This window comes from Haliotis asinina, chromosome 1, assembly GCF_037392515.1.
Source record: "Haliotis asinina isolate JCU_RB_2024 chromosome 1, JCU_Hal_asi_v2, whole genome shotgun sequence".
In the NCBI taxonomy this organism is placed as follows: domain Eukaryota; kingdom Metazoa; phylum Mollusca; class Gastropoda; order Lepetellida; family Haliotidae; genus Haliotis; species Haliotis asinina.
In genome coordinates, this window is record NC_090280.1 from 28285542 (window position 1) to 28307984 (window position 22443).

The 22443-nt window shown below is 40.4% G+C and overlaps 2 protein-coding genes across 2 annotated transcripts in view; one reads left to right on the plus strand and one right to left on the minus strand.

The window, feature by feature from the left end:
• Positions 1-1137: 1137 nt before the first annotated feature.
• Positions 1138-9643, plus strand: LOC137290184 (tetraspanin-18-like). The gene is made up of 7 exons (XM_067820908.1): positions 1138-1317; positions 4716-4958; positions 5533-5607; positions 6662-6769; positions 7640-7837; positions 8274-8357; positions 8747-9643. Exons 1-7 carry the CDS (start codon positions 1144-1146, stop codon positions 8810-8812), a joined length of 948 nt encoding a protein of 315 aa, XP_067677009.1. The 5' UTR covers positions 1138-1143; the 3' UTR covers positions 8813-9643.
• A 952-nt stretch (positions 9644-10595) lies between these two features.
• Positions 10596-22443, minus strand: part of LOC137290031 (ATP-binding cassette sub-family C member 2-like) — a 30821-nt gene continuing 18973 nt past the window's right edge. Inside the window, exons 23-30 of the mRNA XM_067820896.1 lie at positions 17642-17841; positions 16186-16309; positions 15943-16044; positions 14707-14853; positions 13939-14097; positions 13143-13309; positions 12821-13015; positions 10596-11968 (exon numbers count right to left, since the gene is read on the minus strand). Coding sequence (XP_067676997.1) covers positions 11857-11968; positions 12821-13015; positions 13143-13309; positions 13939-14097; positions 14707-14853; positions 15943-16044; positions 16186-16309; positions 17642-17841 — 1206 coding nt within the window. The 3' untranslated portion in view covers positions 10596-11856. The remainder of the gene's footprint in view (positions 11969-12820; positions 13016-13142; positions 13310-13938; positions 14098-14706; positions 14854-15942; positions 16045-16185; positions 16310-17641; positions 17842-22443) is intronic.

Consider the following 22443-nt stretch of genomic DNA (forward strand, 5'->3'; position numbering starts at 1 on the left):
AGGTAGATTTCAAATTGAGCTCTGTCAAATACAGTGGTATATTCTGTTTCTCCAAATTACAGTATCCGAGTCAATACTTAGTGAAGGGAATACTCAGTATACTAAAGTATACAAAGAACTATATACCTGGGGTTTAAGGGAATATCGAGTATGCGAAAGTATATAAAGAACTACATACCTGGGGTTGAAGGGAATATTGAGTATACGAAACTATAAGGAAATACTGAGTATAGTGTAGTAAGCAACGAAGTACATGCATAGGGTTTAGGAAATACTGACTATCCTAAAGTATTCAAAGTGCTACATGTATGGGGTTTAAGGAAATACTGACTATACTAAAATATACAAAGAACTGCATACTTGGAGTTTTAGGGAATACTGGGTTGTCAAGTGATGAAGTGAGACTGTCGGTGGCTGTAAATCCCTGATCAGGATAATGTATGGAGACAGTATTAACTTCGATACACAGGCTTGAACACTTAGCATTACAAATTACCGAAAGAGGGCCATGAATTATGACCGGGAACACACCACCGGGAATTACATTCAAGACATTTGTCCCGTTTGTTTAAAAACCCTAGGGCACTCAGGTAGCCTAACTGTTCAAGCGCTTGCTCGTCACTCCGAAGACCTGGGTACGATTCCAACACGGGTATAGTGTTTGAAGTCCACTTTTGGTGTCCCCTGTCGTGATATAGCTGGAATACTGTTTAACACCATGCAGTTTTTACATGGATTCATTGTAAACATTGACAGGGACGCTAACGCTAACGCTAACGCTAACGCTGGGATAGATACATGTATAGTACATTGAACACGAACGCTTATAACCAGGAAAGGAAATAACGTTTTGGCAAGCTACACCCGTGTTTGAGTTACTTTGTCTCACTGAATGCCCCAGTAACTCATGTATAGATCTACCACATGTAGTTTATATAATAGTTATTCTCTGGTATACCGTATACATATATATACATTGTTGATTGTCTGTTACTGCGTGACGAGTGTTGCAACAGCTCTTTCACTGCTGAGTAATTCTAACTATACAATTGTTAACTGTTTACGTGGAACAGCTTTACCTCCAAACTATCGTATAGAAACACACACGCCACAGGTATTCAGATATCAGGTGACTTGTTATTTATGTCAGCTTTATTAACAGATTTGTATAAGACCTCCGCAGACTACATACCGTTACTCATACCCGTGTCTGCTGGACCATCTCATACATTCACCGATCAACGTATCTGCTTAAGGATGGGGTTCATCTCAAGTACCGGAAAATGTGTGCTTATTTTACTGAATATCGCCGTCACGGTATGTGTGTACTACCTTCTCGTAACTCGTGTGTTCAATATTTATCCCTTACCACTAAACGCAAAAACGTACTCTCGTCATTAAACTGTCCCCCAATCAAGTTCCGGACAGACATCAAAGTTCTTTAACTTCTATTAATAACACATGTAGAAGCTCTTTGCAGAACAAAACTTCAAGGATAACCACTTCTTTATGTTATTGTCAATAAAGTTTTGTTCTAGATTGAACTTCCCTGCTTCAAAAATGCAACTCAAAGACAGTCGTGTGTTATTCAGATAACACAAGCTAATAATATGTCCAATCTTCGAAACTTTTCTAGAGATGATAACATTTGCTTCTTATGGAAGTATTATATGTAAGGTGTTAATGAATAATGGAAATTTAGTAAACGTTGGTTTGAACAATGTTTAACTTATTCGTCAAATTGTATTCCAGGTTTAGTTAAAAATGGACTTGCCAAGTCTTATTCCTTACATGAATGCCAAGAGTTAGGCATGATATTGTTGACAGTTGTTTATACCGGTTTTTCACCTCACTCACTCATCCAATTTTGCGCATTGGGGTAGCCGAGTGGTTAAAACGTTTGCTCGTCACGTCACGCCAGATTCGATCCCCCGCATTGATACATCGTGTGAAGCCCACTTCAATTGCTGCAATTATGCTGAGAAACAAAGTAACACTAAACTCACTGAACTTCAAACAGGAAAGTATTTATGTTTAGAATTACGGGTCTCAATAGCAAGAAAACAATCCGTCGGTAAAGTAGGAAAATGTTCCACTTTCTTGAGCACAAATTCAATTCCTCATGGTATTAAGTTCCCGCTCTAACGGACATCCTCCGAGTGAGACATTGCACTACCAATCTCACTCAGCAATCTAACCCACTCCAGCCACGAAAAGAGCGTTTCACTAAATACACCACTTTGTAAAAGACACAATTTGTTGGGTATAATAAACGGCAAAACAAACGTTTTAATCGTGCATACTCGTCGGCAAAGGGTAGCAAATGGTACGTTTCGGATTACATTTCACAAGTCACGAGTACAAATAGTCAGCTATTTAATCCACTCAGCCACCAAAATAATGTTGAGTCAGATATACCACTTTCTGAACGATGTTGCTTGTTAATATAACGGTTAAAGAATAAGTTGATATCACATCTTTCGATATTACAAAACCTGAACGAAAGTTCAATTTCATATGCAATATTGTCTGGGTGTGATTGCTAGAAGATACAGGCTACAGGCCACCAGCAACCACCCGCAGCTGTGGATTTACAAGTCGACACATAGGACCCACTGTTAGAGGGACACCTGCACTACTTCAACCCTCTGAAAGAGATGAGCGTGCCACCGAGAGTTGATTCGAATTTGTATCGCATACTTTATGCTACAATAAAACATACCACGAAGAAAGGGATTAATTTGGAATGAAAGGTGTGCCAGCAGATAACACCGACGCTGAGCCATTCAGTTGCTACTCACCAAGCTTGAAGCGTGACGGTGTAACGGTCCCCACTGGTTACACATAGAGCTATTTATTGTCACGGTCGTGCGTCAACACTTCACCGTATTCATTTCATGTGTCATAAAATACACCAAACACACCCTAGGGTCTATATTCAGAGAAAGCTTGTTCACTATATGTTGTGTCCTGTTATTTGTTATTGAATTTATGGCCATTGAGAGAACAGGAAGCACATAAACCACTGAGGTTTAGCATGAGTGAGTAATTTTGACTGATCTCCGCTTTAAACAGTTCACCTGTAAGTAATATATTACCATATGTTATTTAAAGATGAGGGGACACCAAAAGTATTTTAGAAGTTATAGATATGGTAAATAGTGCTCGCAGTAACAGTCGTATCAAAGGCAGTATTTTTGTTAAATAGTAGCAGAGAAAGTACTCTGTAGTAGAAAGAATACTGATACCTACCTACCTACCTACCTACCTACCTACCTACCTACCTACATACATACATACCTACCTACCTACCTACCTACCTACCTACCTACCTACCTACATACATACAACATCTATGCTTAAAATAGCCAACAGTGAAGATATAAGGTTCTAAAGGTTTAAGCAACGAGTATCCAAATGTTTTCGTGTCTTTCGTTACTGTAGAATGAACCTAGCTTGAAATTCATTTAGATAAGAGCCGTTTCACTTCGAACTATCTGCTCTTGCCAATCAAATCTAAATCCATAGACGTCTAATATTTGTTTTTTGCTAGATGCTCTGCTCTTACAACCATTACTTTCCATTTGTACAGTCAAGTATATGTTATAACATTTCTTTACATAACGCTCATTTGACCTTTTTAACATTTACACTTTTAATTACCTTTTAATAGACCCTTGGATGGTAAAGATATAAAATGGATATCTTCCACATTCGCCTCCCACTACATGCGCTGAAAAAACAGGATTTAATTACTAGAAAGTGCTACACGTACAACTTCTATTTCGTTAACAACATTCAATCTCCATATTTCGCCACCGTAAAATGATACTGGACAAACTTTGGTGTCGAAGACAAAGTACTACTACACCTGCTTCACTATATAATATTATGTGGACCAGAACGACTACTACTACTACTACTGCTGCTGCTGCTGCTACTACTACTACTACAGCTACCACTACGAGGACGACTACTACTACTACCACTACCACTAGTGCTACTACAGTCTAAGTAAACTTATCCTCAGTGCTTTTCGTTACACTCCACTACTGAGTCTAACAAAACCTAATGGGAGGTCGCGTCAGGTAACCTTTGAGATTGACCAATCAGAACACAGCTGCATCTTACCAAATCGCGAAAGTGTACATTCGCACATACCTTTGGAACATTTCATCTCGAAAAGGTTCGTACCCGAACGATTCTGAACGCTATTTAGCATACGCTCGCTTCCGGGTGATGCACATGGCGTGCGCACAGCCATGGCAACGGTGAGTAAACAATCGTGTTTTTGGCAATATTCAAGGACGTTATCTTGCAGAAATATACGCTAATGGTAACAATGTCAACAGAAACCCTAAAGCGTATATACTGCAGGTCAAACAACTGTGTTATATGCGGATTTTTGTTTGTGGAGAGATCTGTGTCAGTGACCTGCATATTTTGAAAGTCCCTCCGATCCCTAAATAGTAGCCGTTGTCTGATTGGTTAAATCTAGTTAACCGTCTCGCGTTTGATTGGACGGTCATTGGTCGCTGAAAGATCTTCCACTAGGTTTTGTTAGACTCAGTGGTGGAGTGTATCGAAATACACTGAGGCTAAGTTTACTTAGACTGACGACTACTACTACTACAGTTACTATTATTGCATTGTACTGTCACTAGTGGTGGTAGTAAGTGGTATCGGGGATGACAGCATGATCGTTTTTGTTACAGATTGTTGCCGTGTTGTTGCTGATCTTCGGGGCAGTCCTCAAGTTTAACCCTGGCTTGCTGTTGCGATATATTTATCCAGCTGTTCAATCAGTTACCGCCTTCAACACCTCCACAAACGTCAGCACCGTCCCAGTCATCAGTAACATCGGACTGGCTCTCCTTGTCCTCGGCGCTATTCTGTTCGTCATCTCATTCTTCGGCTGCTATGGCGCATGTTGCACCAACAGGATCTTCCTCATTATCGTAAGGCTTTTTTTAGAGTAACTTTGGATTTAAAACCGATGTCCCTTAAACATTCATACATATACTGAGATGTTGAAAAAATGGTTTTGTATAAAATGTACACTACTGCAAAGAAATGTGTCAGAAAATAACAATAAATCTGGTTTTGGATCTGTTGCCGAAAACCTATAACACTGCAAAAACATGACCGGCGACCGAATTGAAGTACGTCCGGGAATGGTACTCTCTATGACTGTAACACATTATTTTTTACACGAGGATCTTATAATGGGTGGAGACGCAACGAAAGGGGTGGTCGGGTAGTCTAGTGGCTTAAGCGTTCGCCCTACAATTACAGGCGATTTGTTGTACAGGATAGAAGACATTAAGTAACATATTATCGTAATATCGTCCGCACATGCAGAGTTAAATTTTGTAGCATACAAACACTCAAAACCAAACTGTAAAATGGCATTCCTTGAAAAAAATGAATGCTCAATTAAAAGTGTTGAACCGTTATCGCAAACGTCGATAAAAAGGAATATGAACGCTGTCGTAAGTGAGTAAGATGTTCGGTTTACGTTCTCTTTAACAGTTCTGTATCCTGATGATCATCATGTGTATTGTCGTTGCTGCACTGGCTGGAGTCCTCTTTGTCAGAGATTCGCCTGTAAGTAACAGGATAATGTACATAAAGAAGCAAGACTCGTCCGTAATAATAGGATGATGTACCGATAGTAGCATGACTTGTCTGTAAACCATAGAGTGACGTAGCAACATTAGCAAGACTCGACCGTAAGTAATAGAATGATATACCCATAGAAGACAGACCCGTCCGTAGCTATGAGGGTTATGTACCCATAGGAGGAAGACCCGTCCGTAGCTATGAGGGTTATGTACCCACAGAAGCAAGACCCGTCCGTAGCTTAGGGGGTTATGCACCCATAAAAGCAAGACCCGTCCGTAGCTAAGAGGGTGATATACCCATAGAAGCAAGACCCGCAACTAGGTGTTTGCACGTATTCATGTGGCCACCATAAGGTCATCTACCAACGGATTCGTGGGCTCTTGTAAGGGCACAGGGTTGTGTACTGCACACTAGGGGTTATGACAACACCGAAAGAGTCTGCACACAAAGCTGACTCCAAGGTTTTTAATCCCGGTCACAGGTGGGCTCGATCCTGGTACTTTAAGGGGAAGTTCTGTCTACTGGTTAATGAGGTTCTTGTGAGACATATACAAGTTGGTATTCAAGTATAAGACAAAATCATGAATGTCAACTTCTTGTTTATTGTACACATAATGTTTTCTGGGCTATTCCTTGCACTTTCGTCGTCACCTGACGACGTGGCACGGAATAACCCAGAAATGTCGTGTATGTGATACAGAAGTTGACATCTATAATATGTTGTCTCAAAGAGGTTAATGGTTCACTTCAAAGGAATCTATTCACAACACAACTTTCATGCAGTGTTCCTGTATTTCCATCAACGGACAGTCATATTTAAACAAAAGAAAGTATTCCAGCCAACGATCATTAATAAACACATAAGGCGTAAACTCTGCACCCCAAACTGACCTCTTTAGGTGACTCGATCACCTGTGCCTCTGGTCTGCAGGTAATATAGGGGTCGACGGAGATACCTATATCTTCCTTAAGGTTGTTTAAGTGTTTCAGTGTGGACATATATCTGTATGTGACGCCAACCACTCTAATATTGCAGCTCAACACTGAAGGGAAGAAAGCATTACAGACACAAATCTACAGTGATTACAAAGGACCACTCAGTGACGATACGTTCTCAGTGATGATGGATTTAGCAGCATTCTCTGTGAGTCACACTACGACATTGTATCTATAGTCTTGTGTATATTTTGTAGCAGAAGCAGAGAACTGACTTGTCCTCATAATCCTTATCCGTAAGAATTCCATGCAAGAGTTTTGGCAACAATTTAAGACAACTAATCTAATCAGGTACTTCCACAATAATAATTATTCTTGACAGCTGCGTAGAGGGTTGCTCATTATGTCTGTCACCGGACTGCCCGGTCTAGGTTTGATGAAGTAAACAGAGCCGAGTTCCAGCTGGAATATGGTTGAGCCAGCCATGAGATGACAAACGATCAAAGACACATTGATAGAGCACCACTCATGCTCTGATCCGTTTTCCCATTCAGGGCCCTTATTCTCGAAACGTTCGTAGCCCTAAGAATTCGTAACATTGATGGTACCCAATGTGTTACGAATAGGCCTAAGAAGTTTGCAGGGCTGCGAACGTTCGAGAATAGCTAGCCAGATTCACTACTGGAAAAACTCTGATTTCCAAGTGTTTGAGTTAAGAAACAAAGGCGTGAGCCATTACTCGCAAAACGACTCAACATCCAGGACTCTTTCATTTCGGCCCTGCCACGTCCAGTATGAAAGGATGAATTAAACCGTTTGAAACAAGCATCACAGGCACATTTCACGGCAAAGTCAAGGCATTTTTAGCAGACTCTGTGTGTGGTGGATCGTCGGGACATGCTAACCATTTCACGATCATTTGCTGTCAACATGTATCTTCAGTGTTCCATTTATACATTTTTCACCTCTCTTTTGCTGTTAACGAATAACAAATCTGTTTCTGGAAAATGGCCCTGAATAGCCTTTCACTGAAATGGTCAATAATTAATGAGTATTAGAAGTCGTTGTTATGTTTCAGCTCCAGTGCTGTGCCGCCACTGGGCCTACTGACTTCAACCCAAGTGCCTCCTGGAGAGCCTACAACCACAACGGTATTTCAACAACGATCGATGTATCGCCTTCCTGTTGTAAGAACAGTGTTTTGGATAGCGACACAACACTCGAGTGCGCGAAGAAACAAGCGGGAACTTTCGATTCGACCAGGACTAATACTCAGGTATTTATTAAAAGTTGGACTTTATTCTTTTGCTCGAAACATAACCGAAAACGAAGAGGAAACAAAACATGTGGTTTTTGTGGCATATGTAACCAAAGGCTTACATTTCATTTGTAAGCCGTACATGCTTTAGAATGAAAATCTAATAAGCCCACGCCTTGCCTATCGAACTCCCATTAATTTAGTTTGCACGCACGTCCGTCGAACTAGAGTTAGCCATCTCCTGCAGCGCATGTCCCAGTCCTGCTAAGTAGCGTTAGCGTTCCTCTCCTACAGCCTCTGGCCCAGCCCCGCTACGCTAACGAGAGTTAGCAGCTCCTGTTGCAGCGCCTGTCCCAGTCCGCATCACTACAGTTGCCATTCCCTTTCTCTACATGTGTTAGCAGTTCCCGTGTTTACTGAGTTGATGATGGAACACATTATTTTAACACCCCAGGGCTGCTATGACAGGATCCACGACCTGGTCGAAGCGAACAAGGGGTATGTCATCCTCGGGTTCGCCCTGGTTCTTCTCCTTATGGTGAGTGAAAGTGATGAAATGACTGATTATCACAAGTTAAGGCTACAATGTTAAGTGGTCAGATCGTTGCATGTTCATCAGGCATGTTCAGTCAGTTCTGCTGAAAGTGTTTTTGAAATTGTACCTCTTCGTTCTAATTTGAATGCCTTCTTTAATAGGCCACTGACCCTTTGCACCTCCGTTATAAGAGATATGCAGACCATGGAAGAAACAGGTGACAGTCGATATTAGTGCTGGCGTTCTGTTGATGGTGTTACTGTCAGGCTTCACCAGTTTCGTCCGCGTCTCTTTAGTATCAACATGATGACTACTACTACTATAAATTATTTGTTGCTTTTTCGATAAATAATCTGTCAACTCAACTTTAGACATTTTGTCATCTGTTTCAGGTGCTGGAAATTGTGTTTGCAATCATTCTCATCAGAAAGGAAAGCAAAGAGTCGATGGTCGTGTAATATAACCAGCTGTTGACTCCGTTAGTGTGCAGGAAAGGTCATTGTCTCCAGTGCTGCGATATGCTGTTTATACTTAAGTGTCAGACTTCACTGTAGTACATCTAACGTTCTCCATAATGTAGACATGTTATGCTGATTGCCTAGTTCACCATAATCGTCCCATTTTAACTCTTTGAGCGTTACATGATGTTACACGAACCTATTGTTGCATAATATTTATCATGACGTCATCTATTTATAATGACGACTCGTGATGTTTTGGTAACGTCACTGCAACATCCTCTTGTCTGATCTGAGGTTTCATTCTGTGTTTTGGTAACGTCACTGCAACATCCTCTTGTCTGATCTGAGGTTTCATTCTGTGTTTTGTTCTGTGGAAGGCATATGTCTTGTTACAGTTTCAAAGAAAAATGTGTGATAAATACACAGATATAGCCTAGGTGACTGTCCTCCTCGAAACTTGTTTATCATTCACAAAATATTTTGTCTTTCGCAGCTTAATTTGACTAACCAGAATAGTCATCAATATAAATGTATATAATTCATTCTGCAAAATGAGAGTATTGCACCACGAATATATCCACAGATTTCCACAGCGAAATAATCGGCATGTACAGATTCTCAATGAGCGAAGGAGGCCGATGTAAGCCTTCAACATATATCAGAAGGATAGTAATATTCTTCGTTTACCTAGCTTAGCAAAAATAATGTAATCTTTTCTAGTAAAGATTACATCACATCACTCTCCCCTCCCCCAGATGTTTTATTGTAATGTGTTATGTATACAATGTAAATCTTTATTAATTTTAAACACATTAAATATATTAATGTTACACCATGGTGTTCGACGTCTGTTATCCTTGTATTTAAGGTATTTTCCACAAATATTATTATTATTATTATTATATCGGCTTACAACTTCCAACTTATCATTTCGACATTCATTTTGAAATACTCTAAACAGTGAAGTATGTTGTAAAAGGTCTGCCGTCATACTGTCATACAGACACTGTGCCTGATACAATGGGACTTCTAACTTAAGTCACTCACTCAGTGCAACCTGAGATCCATCTTTGACACGTTTGACATTTGGTTTTAAAAGCAGTAGGTATACCTTTGCTGTGGTTGTAATGAAATGCCATATAAATCACCTCTTGAAAATGTGCTACACGAGATTTCAGGTGTATACACAACATAGCCTGTATTTTGATGTTAGAATAGGAGGATCTCTCAGTATGGCCATTGGATGAGTTAGTTTAGTGTTACGCCACATTCAGCAATATTCCAATTATATGGCGGCGGTGGTAGTTTATATAATCGATTTTGGACCAGACAAGACAGTGATCAACAAGATGGATCTGCGCAATTGGGATACGATGACACATGTCAGGCAGCCGGATACCGATAGGTGTTTACATGCTTGCATTGCAAACATGAATGCCCAGGGCCACCTCAGTGCAGAAGTGTGATCTAGGTGACATAATGAAACATTTAGATTGTGATTCTTATTTGAAAACATGAGATTCTCCCTATTTCATATGTTTGTATCGTTGCAGCTTCTTGAAGAACGTCCTCATCCTCACTGCCATTCTCATACATAATTATATGTTTTTCTGATCTAAACTTCCTTTACACTTTAACCGTGAAGGTCAAGCATAAATTCGTCACACACATACGCGTATTTGAACACATGAACTTGCATACGAAGATTAATGGGATTACGAGAGAATTGTATATTTGCTTTACATAAGCAAGCCACCCAGTAGCAACTCAATGGTCGTTATTCAAAAGGATCAAGGAGTGACTGTTTTTAATCAGTATTTAACATCACAAACAATAACATTTCGATAAATCTCATGCCAAATCTATGATTGTCTTGCTTTCCAATCATATGACTTTTCCGCCTTAATACTGCTGGAATTTTGGTAAAAGAGGCGCAAACCAGCTCACTCATTCACTCATAATGCTTTAAATTGGTGAAATGTAGATTGTCGGAGAAGCAAATAAGCACCTTGATTTTCTACATTACAGAGCCAGTAACGCTCTCGTAAGCATTTATTTCATTTATCGGTGTGCTGTGCTGATTGTTGAAAAGAAATGGTCGTGAAAATAATGGATATTTCATTCTAATCAGCGGCATTTCCTTTCTGTTCAAACGCATTGACTTTATCCTCTCAGGTGAACACCAACATGACAAAATGGTCTTTAGTAGATCGTGAGAACATGTTCCCAACATTAATTACATACCTTTCATTTGATGTTATTTGCCAACTGCCAAACACGCCAACCCATAGGTCGTTAACATAGGCATCAGATGTGTTGAGCATGTATTTCGACATCCACTTGTCACCTATCAGAGACTGATCATAATGCGATTATAGAGGAGACACAGTACTACGATGGAACTAGGGACAGATGTGAGTTTGTATGAATCGTATGTGATCGACATCTTTTCTCACGTGGGCCTTTGGAAATCATGATCTCTGCGTCTTAACATATGAAGATTGTGTCTGAGAACATATCGAGCCAGAATTTCCTGTTCCTTTTCATGAAGGGTGGATCAGTAGAGAATATTTGTCATCCATGCTGCCATAATACTGTTAGTTATACTGTGTTTTGAAAGTCACATTCCACCTAAGGTAAATGGCATTTGTACAGCCAGTGTACAACCAGTGCAGAGTGTTATTGACTGATTTGACAGTCATACGGTTTGTACACCCTGCCATAGCCGCCTACATGGTTTAGTTTGCTTTGACTATTGACCAATCAGAACTCGAGAAATTTATCTTAAAGATGATAAATGATATTAATGGGCGTGAACAAATTTTGAAATAGATATGCCATATTCATGTATAGACGAGGTTTTCAGTATTAATGCATTTATCCCTAAATGTCAAGAACGAAAGAGCACCGGGAGATTTGAAATGTTCTGATATCTTCCTCTGAGAATCAGGGGAAACAAAACATTCTCTCCACTTCCTAATTTCGTGAAGATACGTCGATGGCAGACAGACTTCCCATGCTCACGATGTCGCTAAAGGTCATCAGACAATGTTTGCGTCCTTTGCCAGAGAGTAGAAGTTGGAGTCTGGGTCTGCCAGGAGAGAAGTAGGACTGGCGAACTCCACGATCTCTCCTGCTGAGAGCACCAAGATCCTGACGGAAGACAACATTTGAACGTATGAATGTTTAACATTCAACGTGTAACATTTAACAAATCAAAACAGAAACTGCCCATCAGGATTCTTGGTGTAAATTGTAATAATTGACATCCGGTTAATACAATGTCCATTAAGCAGCTATAGTGATCTCACACCGACCTGCGATAGCTTTGTGCTGTTGTAATTAGCCACGTATACTCCAGGATAGAGTTCATCCTGTGAGCTATAGTGATGCCTCACTCACCTATCATAGTCCAGGACAGTGCTCAGCCTGTGAGCTATAGTGATGACCCACTCACCTATCATAGTCCAGGATAGTGTTCAGCCTGTGGGCTATAGTGATGACCCACTCACCTATCATAGTTCAGGACAGTGTTCAATCTGTGAGCTATAGTGATGACCCACTCACCTATCATAGTCCAGGATAGTGTTCAACCTGTGAGTTATAGTGATGACCCACTCACCTATCATAGTCCAGGACAGTGTTCAGCCTGTGAGCTATAGTGATGACCCACTCACCTATCATAGTCCACGATAGTGTTCAGCCTGTGAGCTATAGTGATGACCCACTCACCTATCATAGTCTAGGAAACTATTCAGCCTGTGAGCTATAGTGATGACCCACTCACCTATCATAGTCCAGGATAGTGTTCAGCCTGTGAGCTATAGTGATGACCCACTCACCTATCATAGTTCAGGACAGTGTTCAACCTGTGAGGTATAGTGATGACCCACTCACCTATCATAGTCCAGGATAGTGTTCAGCCTGTGAGCTATAGTGATGACCACTCACCTATCATAGTCCAGGATAGTGTTCAGCCTGTGAGCTATAGTGATGACCACTCACCTATCATAGTCCAGGATAGTGTTCAGCCTGTGAGCTATAGTGATGACTGTGCAGTCACTGAAGGCGGTCCTGATAGTGCTCTGAATGAGATCATCCGTCTCCATGTCAACAGCTGCTGTGGCTTCATCCAGTATCAACACTTTCGTCCTCCTCAGCAGACTCCGAGCTAAACAGACCAGCTGCCGCTGTCCTACACTGGAATACAGCACTTCGGTGACTCTGTTGTCAGACGCTATTTACTTGGTAAGAAAAACCAAACTACTTGAATAACATTCAAAGCGGCTTGAAACTCACTCACTAACATACTGACGCATTTACTAACCTGAGATTGTGCCCACCCTCCTCACACTCGTGGAGTAGGCCCTCGTTCAACCCCGACACAAAGCCCTTGAGGTGAGCCCTCTCCAGAGCCAGCCACAGATCCTCGTCACTGTGCTTCTCAAACGGGTCCAGGTTCAGACGAAGAGTTCCGGAAAACAACATTGGATCCTGGTGAATGAGACCACTTCTGCATTGCGTCTTCTTCACATGGATATATCTTAGTATAACAACCCTTCTTTTATGTATCTACAAGCCTCGTAAGCAGTGACAAAACAGGATGGTGGTCAGACTCGCTGACTTGGCCGCGTACATTGATGGTTAGCCAATGGGTTTCCTGGTCCAGACCGGATTATTCGCATATCGCCGCCATATAGCTGTATATTGCATCAAACACAAACCTTTGTTCATATCATGCGAACAAGCAGAGGTTGCTATATGTGGTAAGCCATCAGAGTGACTGAGTGAGTCGGGTTTCATACTATATGGCTGACCAAATTGCTGACTGCGAGCGTTAAACAAACAAACAAACAAAACAAAAAAAAAACAATTAAAAGACTGAATACCAAGCTGTTCGTATGTGGGAACCTAATTTATATTTGGTATTGGCCTTATCTATCTTGAATCATTTTTCAACTAGGAGGTTGTTTCATGATTCTGTGCAAATAGCCCATTTCTGGTGGCCCGTGATGTTGCTGGGATAAGCGATGTTAAACCATACTGTGGAAATACCCATCCAGACATGTATCAGAACGACATTCAGGCTAAATCATGTTTAGTCAACTGCAGTGTCTGTATACCTGTGGTAGAATAGTGAGTCTGGACCTCAGATCGTGCAGTCCTATGTCAGCAATATCGAGACCATCTATCAGAATACGCCCTTCAGCTGCCTCCAGGATCCGAAACAAAGCCAAAGTCAAAGACGACTTCCCTGCACCGGTTCTCCCCACCACGCCGATCTGCGACCAGAGAAATATCACATGGTTTTTGTTTGTTGTTTAACACCTCACTCAAAAATAGTCCAGTTATATGACGACTGTCTGTAATTGAGTTTGGACCAGACAGTCCAGTGATCAACAATGTGAACATCAATCACGGAGTTGGGAAACGATGCCGTGTGTCATCCAAGTCAGCCGTCCTGAACACCCAATATCGTTAGGTGCCTCCACTCACGACAAGCATCGGTTGGTGATTCATACCCCACGTATAGAACAAATGTAACTTAAGAGACAAACAACAACAAAAACAATAACCATAACAACAACAACAAAAAAAACCCCAAAACAACCCAAAACCCCCAACCCCCAAAATAAACAAAACAAAACAACAAAAACAAAACAAAGACAAATACCCCCCCCCCCCCTCCAAACAACCTTAAGCACAACAAAACACAATACAAAGCACAAAAGACAAAAAAGGAAACGAAAAAAAACCCAAAACAAAAAAAACAAAACAAACAAAAACAAAACAAAACTAAACTAAACCAAACAAAACCAATACAATACAAAAAAATAATAAAACAACAAAACCATATACACAACAAACAAAATATGTAGATTGTCCTGTACCTTCTCCCCAGGCTTGATGTCACAACTTATTCCCTTCAGGACCAGATCAAGCTCAGGACGGTAGCGGATCTTCAGATTGTCAAACTTGATATGACCTTTCTCCGGCCACCCCGGCGATGGTCTCTTGCCTTGCACCACCCAGGGGGCCTGCAAAGTAGTGTTGGGTTTGATTTCAAGATATTATTTCAAAAGAAAAAACAAAACAAAAAAAACCCCCAAAAAACAAAAACAACTAACTAAAAAAAAAAAAACCCAACAAAAACAACTCGGATTGATAAACAAGCGAGAAAAGCCAACAGCACTGTCTGCTTTGCATTTAGACGGTTTCCTGTCATGTGAGTTGTACTCGTGCGTGGTGAACGCGTTTGCTGATCTTAGGTGAAGGTTTGAATTCTGTTTCACGTGAATCCTTTCCATGAGACTATAACCACTCCTTTAGATGGCTAGAAACATCGAATTCCGAAAATTCGAATCGAGTCTCCGAAAAATAACTGTTCTTGATACAAACAACAATCAAAACAAACCGTTTACAAAGATTCTAGGTCATGTTACTCTCTGCTGGCAAACTGGACTACTGTGTTACTGAAAATCTATAATATATTTCTGTATGAAAATCTGTATAAAGATGCCATTTATTGATTATTTATAGATCTTGCCTGGCCATTTATTGATTTCATAATTGGCTTTTGTACGAATCAATTTCTGGCCTCAAAATCATAGTATATGCCCAGGGGCACCTTCCACGAAGCAATTTTTTGCTAAGCTTAACCTTAACTACGGTTACCCTAGGGAGTTACGAACCCATTGATAATTTGTGAAAGGAAGCCCTGGATCAGAATTAATAGAAAGCTGAAGTTTTGAATTAAAAACACGAGGTTTTAATCGACCTTGCTGCTGTGGTAGCCTTGTCGTTAAAGCGTTCGATCGTGACTCCAAAGACCCCGTTCGATGTCCCACTTAGGTACAATGTGTGTAGACCATTTCTGGTGTAAACCGAGACGTTACTGAAAGCATCGTAAAACTAAACCCACTCACTAACTCTTGCGTCTGTGTATTAGTCCAGGTATATTTTCTTAAAAGAAATAACGAATTACAATGGATCTTTGCGGCAGTAACTGTGTTTGCAGAATGTAGTGTTAAGTTAAATTACATTCTGCAAACATTTCCTAGGTCAAATGTAGTAGGTCCGCCCACCTCCTATAACAAAGGTGGTCTGTACTACGAATCCGCTATTACCTCTGTCGGCAGTGACGTGTACTGTGCCATCCTCTCCACAGACACCACGTGCGTCTCCAACTCCGTCGTCATGATCACCATCATGATCAGATAGCCTGTCACCTTGAAACCACAACATGTATTAAGAATTTAAAACTTATACAGTACAAACTACATACTTACAATTTATGCAATGCACTTTCGATGACATGTTACTTCAAATATACCGTGAACGAATTTGCTCCAGGAGTGGATTATCATTACCAGTAAAGCATACGTGATGGACAGACCGACCACCCCCGGGGAAATGTGGTGGCTGACCACGCCCAACAGTGTAGCGCTGAACACCACCAGACACCCCAGGCCATCTAGACGCATCTTCATCCATCTGGCAACAGAAACAGTCCAGTTGCAAAGAAATGAAATCCAGAAGCAACAGAAAAAAATCCAAAACTCCAAACAAACATTCGGAGAAAACAACGCCTTGCTATCCCAGGCTGTGACTGCTAACAATAACAGAATCACTGGTGACAAAGAAGAGGAAAACTCATCATAACAAAATGTAGAAGCAGCAGGACAACCCGGAAAACCCAAACAAATAGACGAACATGCTGAAGCATGTAACTCCTTGTCATCCTAGTCTTTGACTACTCACAGTGACATCACGATATTTATCGGCAATATAAATATTACCGATGTGACGGTAAATAATAACTCAATAACTCACAGTAACAGATCCACTGGTCACTGAGATGCCAAAATGACATGCATGTCATGTACGGTGCGTTTTAACGTTTTGTCTTCGGCAAACATTGCTCCACATGTTGGGACTCAGCATGGACTGGCTCGTATCAACTACTTTCCTAAAATTGTTCCCATGTCAAATTTCCTTTTCGAAAGAGCATACCTTCAAGCTTCGAAGGGAGACAGCATGGTTCAATGGTTGTATGAATACAACCATAGGGATATACCATAAAAGGAATAGGGCCAGAGGAATGTAAGGGATAGGAGAAGAGAGAGGAAGATGTATGATCAAACACTGATTTGGTTTGTACCCATGTTTATGAGTAGGGCCCCATGTTTCTGCGAACTTGGTCTTGTCCCCCGAAATGATTTTTTTCTATGTTGTGTGTATATTTTATTAAAAGCAGTAACCGGGTAAACATAGGGTTTGTCTTATTGTAATGATAATTTTGAATATAACGCTTGGTTATTGTAAAATGCATTTCTCCAGGATTTTCATATTTGGAGAACCCTGAAGGAAATCAGTACCTTAAGCGACGTATCCGCCAATACCATAACAAAATCTAGAAGAAGCAGCAGAAGAAAACAACACGTGCAGGCATATCTGCTTATCTGACGGTGTATATACTCTGGTCAGCAAAACATATTCCGCAGTTTGCCATCTCAGGTTGATCACCTCGAGTGATAAAACGACTGTCTCTAAGACGTGACTTCAAAGCAAGGTAATCAAAGCAATCAAACAGTCTCTTTATCATGAATGGAGATTTATAGATGTGAACCTATGTAATATGAGGAAGGCATCGTTTCGGTATATTCGTAATCTTTCTGAGAATCTCTGCCAAAAGCTGCGCGAGTCCGACTATATCATGGGCATGTGTTTATGAATTACTACCTAGTGATGACATCAGCTCATCCCAACCTGTACATGGAATCTAAGTATTAACAGTCATACTGATATCTTATACAGCAATATTACCTATGTGTGGTCACAGCACCGTAGTAGAAGATGTTGTGTTCGTTCACTCTGCTTAAGGAGCTGTTGAAGAAGCGGTCCTGCGCCCTGTAGGCACGAACAGAGGAAGCTCCGTTGATGGTTTCGGTGAAATGAGAGAAGACCGGTGACTTGGATGCTGAGAAATATCGCCGTAGTTGTCGAGATGTGGGAGTGTACATCCGCTGTGGAATAGACGTTCATGTCCACAGTTGTGTCAAAGAAGTGATATGATAGCATACCTCGCGAAAAGGCAAACCAGTTTTGGGTGCTATTGCTTCAATATCGCTAAAAGCAGCGTCAAACTAAATCGACTTATTACACTCACTGTAAAGATAATATTCACGACCCGTATAAGGATGAACCACATCATCACAATATTCCCTACATATATGAAGATGAACCACATCGTCACAATATTCCCTACCTGTATGAAGATGAACCACATCGTCACAATATTCCCTACCTGTATGAAGATGAACCACATCGTCACTATATTCCCTACCTGTATCAAGATGAACCACATCGTCACAATATTCCCTACCTGTATGAAGATGAACCACATCATCACTATATTCCCTACCTGTATGAAGATGAACCACATCATCACAATATTCCCTACCTGTATGAAGATGAACCACATCGTCACAATATTCCATACCTGTATCAAGATGAACCACATCGTCACAATATTCCCTACCTGTATGAAGATGAACCACATCATCACTATATTCCCTACCTGTATGAAGATGAACCATATCATCACAATATTCCATACCTGTATGAAGATGAACCACATCGTCACAATATTCCCTACCTGTATGAAGATGAACCACATCGTCACAATATTCCATACCTGTATGAAGATGAACCACATCATCACAATATTCCCTACCTGTATGAAGATGAACCACATCGTCACAATATTCCCTACCTGTATGAAGATGAACCACATCATCACAATATTCCCTACCTGTATGAAGATGAACCATATCATCACAATATTCCCTACCTGTATGAAGATGAACCACATCATCACAATATTCCCTACCTGTATGAAGATGAACCATATCATCACAATATTCCCTACCTGTATGAAGATGAACCATATCATCACAATATTCCCTACCTGTATGAAGATGAACCACATCATCACAATATTCCCTACCTGTATGAAGATGAACCACATCGTCACAATATTCCATACCTGTATGAAGATGAACCACATCATCACAATATTCCCTACCTGTATGAAGATGAACCACATCGTCACAATATTCCCTACCTGTATGAAGATGAACCACATCATCACAATATTCCCTACCTGTATGAAGATGAACCACATCATCACAATATTCCCTACCTGTATGAAGATGAACCACATCGTCACAATATTCCCTACCTGTATGAAGATGAACCATATCATCACAATATTCCATACCTGTATGAAGATGAACCATATCATCACAATATTCCCTACCTGTATGAAGATGAACCACATCATCACAATATTCCCTACCTGTATGAAGATGAACCACATCATCACAATATTCCCTACCTGTATGAAGATGAGCCACATCATCACAATATTCCCTACCTGTATGAACATGAACCACATCATCACAATATTCCCTATCTGTATGAAGATGAACTACATCATCACAATATTCCCTACCTGTATGAAGATGAACCACATCATCACTATATTCCCTACCTGTATGAAGATGAATCACATCATCACAATATTCCCTACCTGTATGAAGATGAACCACATCATCACAATTTTCCCTACCTGTATGAAGATGAGCCACATCAACACAATATTCCCTACCTGTATGAAGATGAACCACACCATCACAATATTCCCTACCTGTATGAAGATGACCCACATCATCACAATATTCCCTACCTGTATGAAGATGAACCACACCATCACAATATATTCCTTACCTGTATGAAGATGAACCACATCATCACAATATTCCATACCTGTATGAAGATGAACCACATCATCACTATATTCCCTACCTGTATGAAGATGAACCACATCAACACAATGTTCCCTACCTGTATGAAGATGAACCACATCATCACAATATTCCCTACCTGTATGAAGATGAACCACATCATCACTATATTCCCTACCTGTATGAAGATGAACCACATCATCACTATATTCCCTACCTGTATGAAGATGAACCACATCAACACAATATTCCCTACCTGTATGAAGATGAACCACATCATCACTATATTCCCTACCTGTATGAAGATGAACCACATCAACACAATATTCCCTACCTGTATGAAGATGAACCACATCGTCACAATATTCCCTACCTATATGAAGATGAACCACATCATCACAATATTCCCTACCTGTATGAAGATGAACCACATCATCACAATATTCCCTACCTGTATGAAGATGAACCACATCATCACTATATTCCCTACCTGTATGAAGATGAACCACATCATCACAATATTCCCTACCTGTATGAAGATGAACCACATCATCACAATATTCCCTACCTGTATGAAGATGAACCACATCATCACTATATTCCCTACCTGTATGAAGATGAACCACATCATCACAATATTCCCTACCTGTATGAAGATGAACCACATCATCACAATATTCCCTACCTGCATGAAGATGAACCACACCATCACAATATATTCCCTACCTGCATGAAGATGAACCACATCATCACAATATTCCCTACCTGTATGAAGATGAACCACATCATCACTATATTCCCTACCTGTATGAAGATGAACCACATCAACACAATATTCCCTACCTGTATGAAGATAAACCACATCATCACTATATTCCCTACCTGTATGAAGATGAACCACATCATCACAATATTCCCTACCTGTATGAAGATGAACCACATCATCACTATATTCCCTACCTGTATGAAGATGAACCACATCAACACAATATTCCCTACCTGTATGAAGATGAACCACATCGTCACAATATTCCCTACCTATATGAAGATAAACCACATCAACACAATATTCCCTACCTGTATGAAGATGAACCACATCGTCACAATATTCCCTACCTGTATGAAGATGAACCACATCTTCACAATATTCCCTACCTGTATGAAGATGAACCACATCATCACAATATTCCCTACCTATATGAAGATGAACCACATCAACACAATATTCCCTACCTGTATGAAGATGAACCACATCATCACAATATTCCCTACCTGTATGAAGATGAACCACACCATCACAATATATTCCCTACCTGTATGAAGATGAACCACATCATCACAATATTCCCTACCTGTATGAAGATGAACCACATCATCACAATATTCCATACCTGTATGAAGATGAACCACATCATCACAATATTCCCTACCTGTATGAAGATGAACCACATCATCACAATATTCCCTACCTGTATGAAGATGAACCACATCATCACAATATTCCCTACCTGTATGAAGATGAACCACATCATCACAATATTCCCTACCTGTATGAAGATGAACCACATCATCACTATATTCCCTACCTGTATGAAGATGAACCACATCATCACTATATTCCCTACCTGTATGAAGATGAACCACATCATCACAATATTCCCTACCTGTATGAAGATGAACCACATCATCACAATATTCCCTACCTGGATGAAGATGAACCACACCATCACAATATATTCCCTGCCTGCATGAAGATGAACCACATCATCACAATATTCCCTACCTGTATGAAGATGAACCACATCATCACTATATTCCCTACCTGTATGAAGATGAACCACATCAACACAATATTCCCTACCTGTATGAAGATAAACCACATCATCACTATATTCCCTACCTGTATGAAGATGAACCACATCATCACAATATTCCCTACCTGTATGAAGATGAACCACATCATCACTATATTCCCTACCTGTATGAAGATGAACCACATCAACACAATATTCCCTACCTGTATGAAGATGAACCACATCGTCACAATATTCCCTACCTATATGAAGATGAACCACATCAACACAATATTCCCTACCTGTATGAAGATGAACCACATCGTCACAATATTCCCTACCTGTATGAAGATGAACCACATCATCACAATATTCCCTACCTGTATGAAGATGAACCACATCATCACAATATTCCCTACCTATATGAAGATGAACCACATCAACACAATATTCCCTACCTGTATGAAGATGAACCACATCAACACAATATTCCCTACCTGTATGAAGATGAACCACACCATCACAATATATTCCCTACCTGTATGAAGATGAACCACATCAACACAATATTCCCTACCTGTATGAAGATGAACCACATCATCACAATATTCCATACCTGTATGAAGATGAACCACATCATCACAATATTCCCTACCTGTATGAAGATGAACCACATCATCACAATATTCCATACCTGTATGAAGATGAACCACATCATCACTATATTCCCTACCTGTATGAAGATGAACCACATCAACACAATATTCCCTACCTGTATGAAGATGAACCACATCGTCACAATATTCCCTACCTGTATGAAGATGAACCACATCATCACAATATTCCCTACCTGTATGAAGATGAACCACATCATCACAATATTCCCTACCTGTGTGAAGATGAACCACATCGTCACAATATTCCCTACCTGTATGAAGATGATCATCACAATATTCCCTACCTGTATGAAGATGATCATCACAATATTCCCTACCTGTATGAAGATGAACCACATCATCACAATATT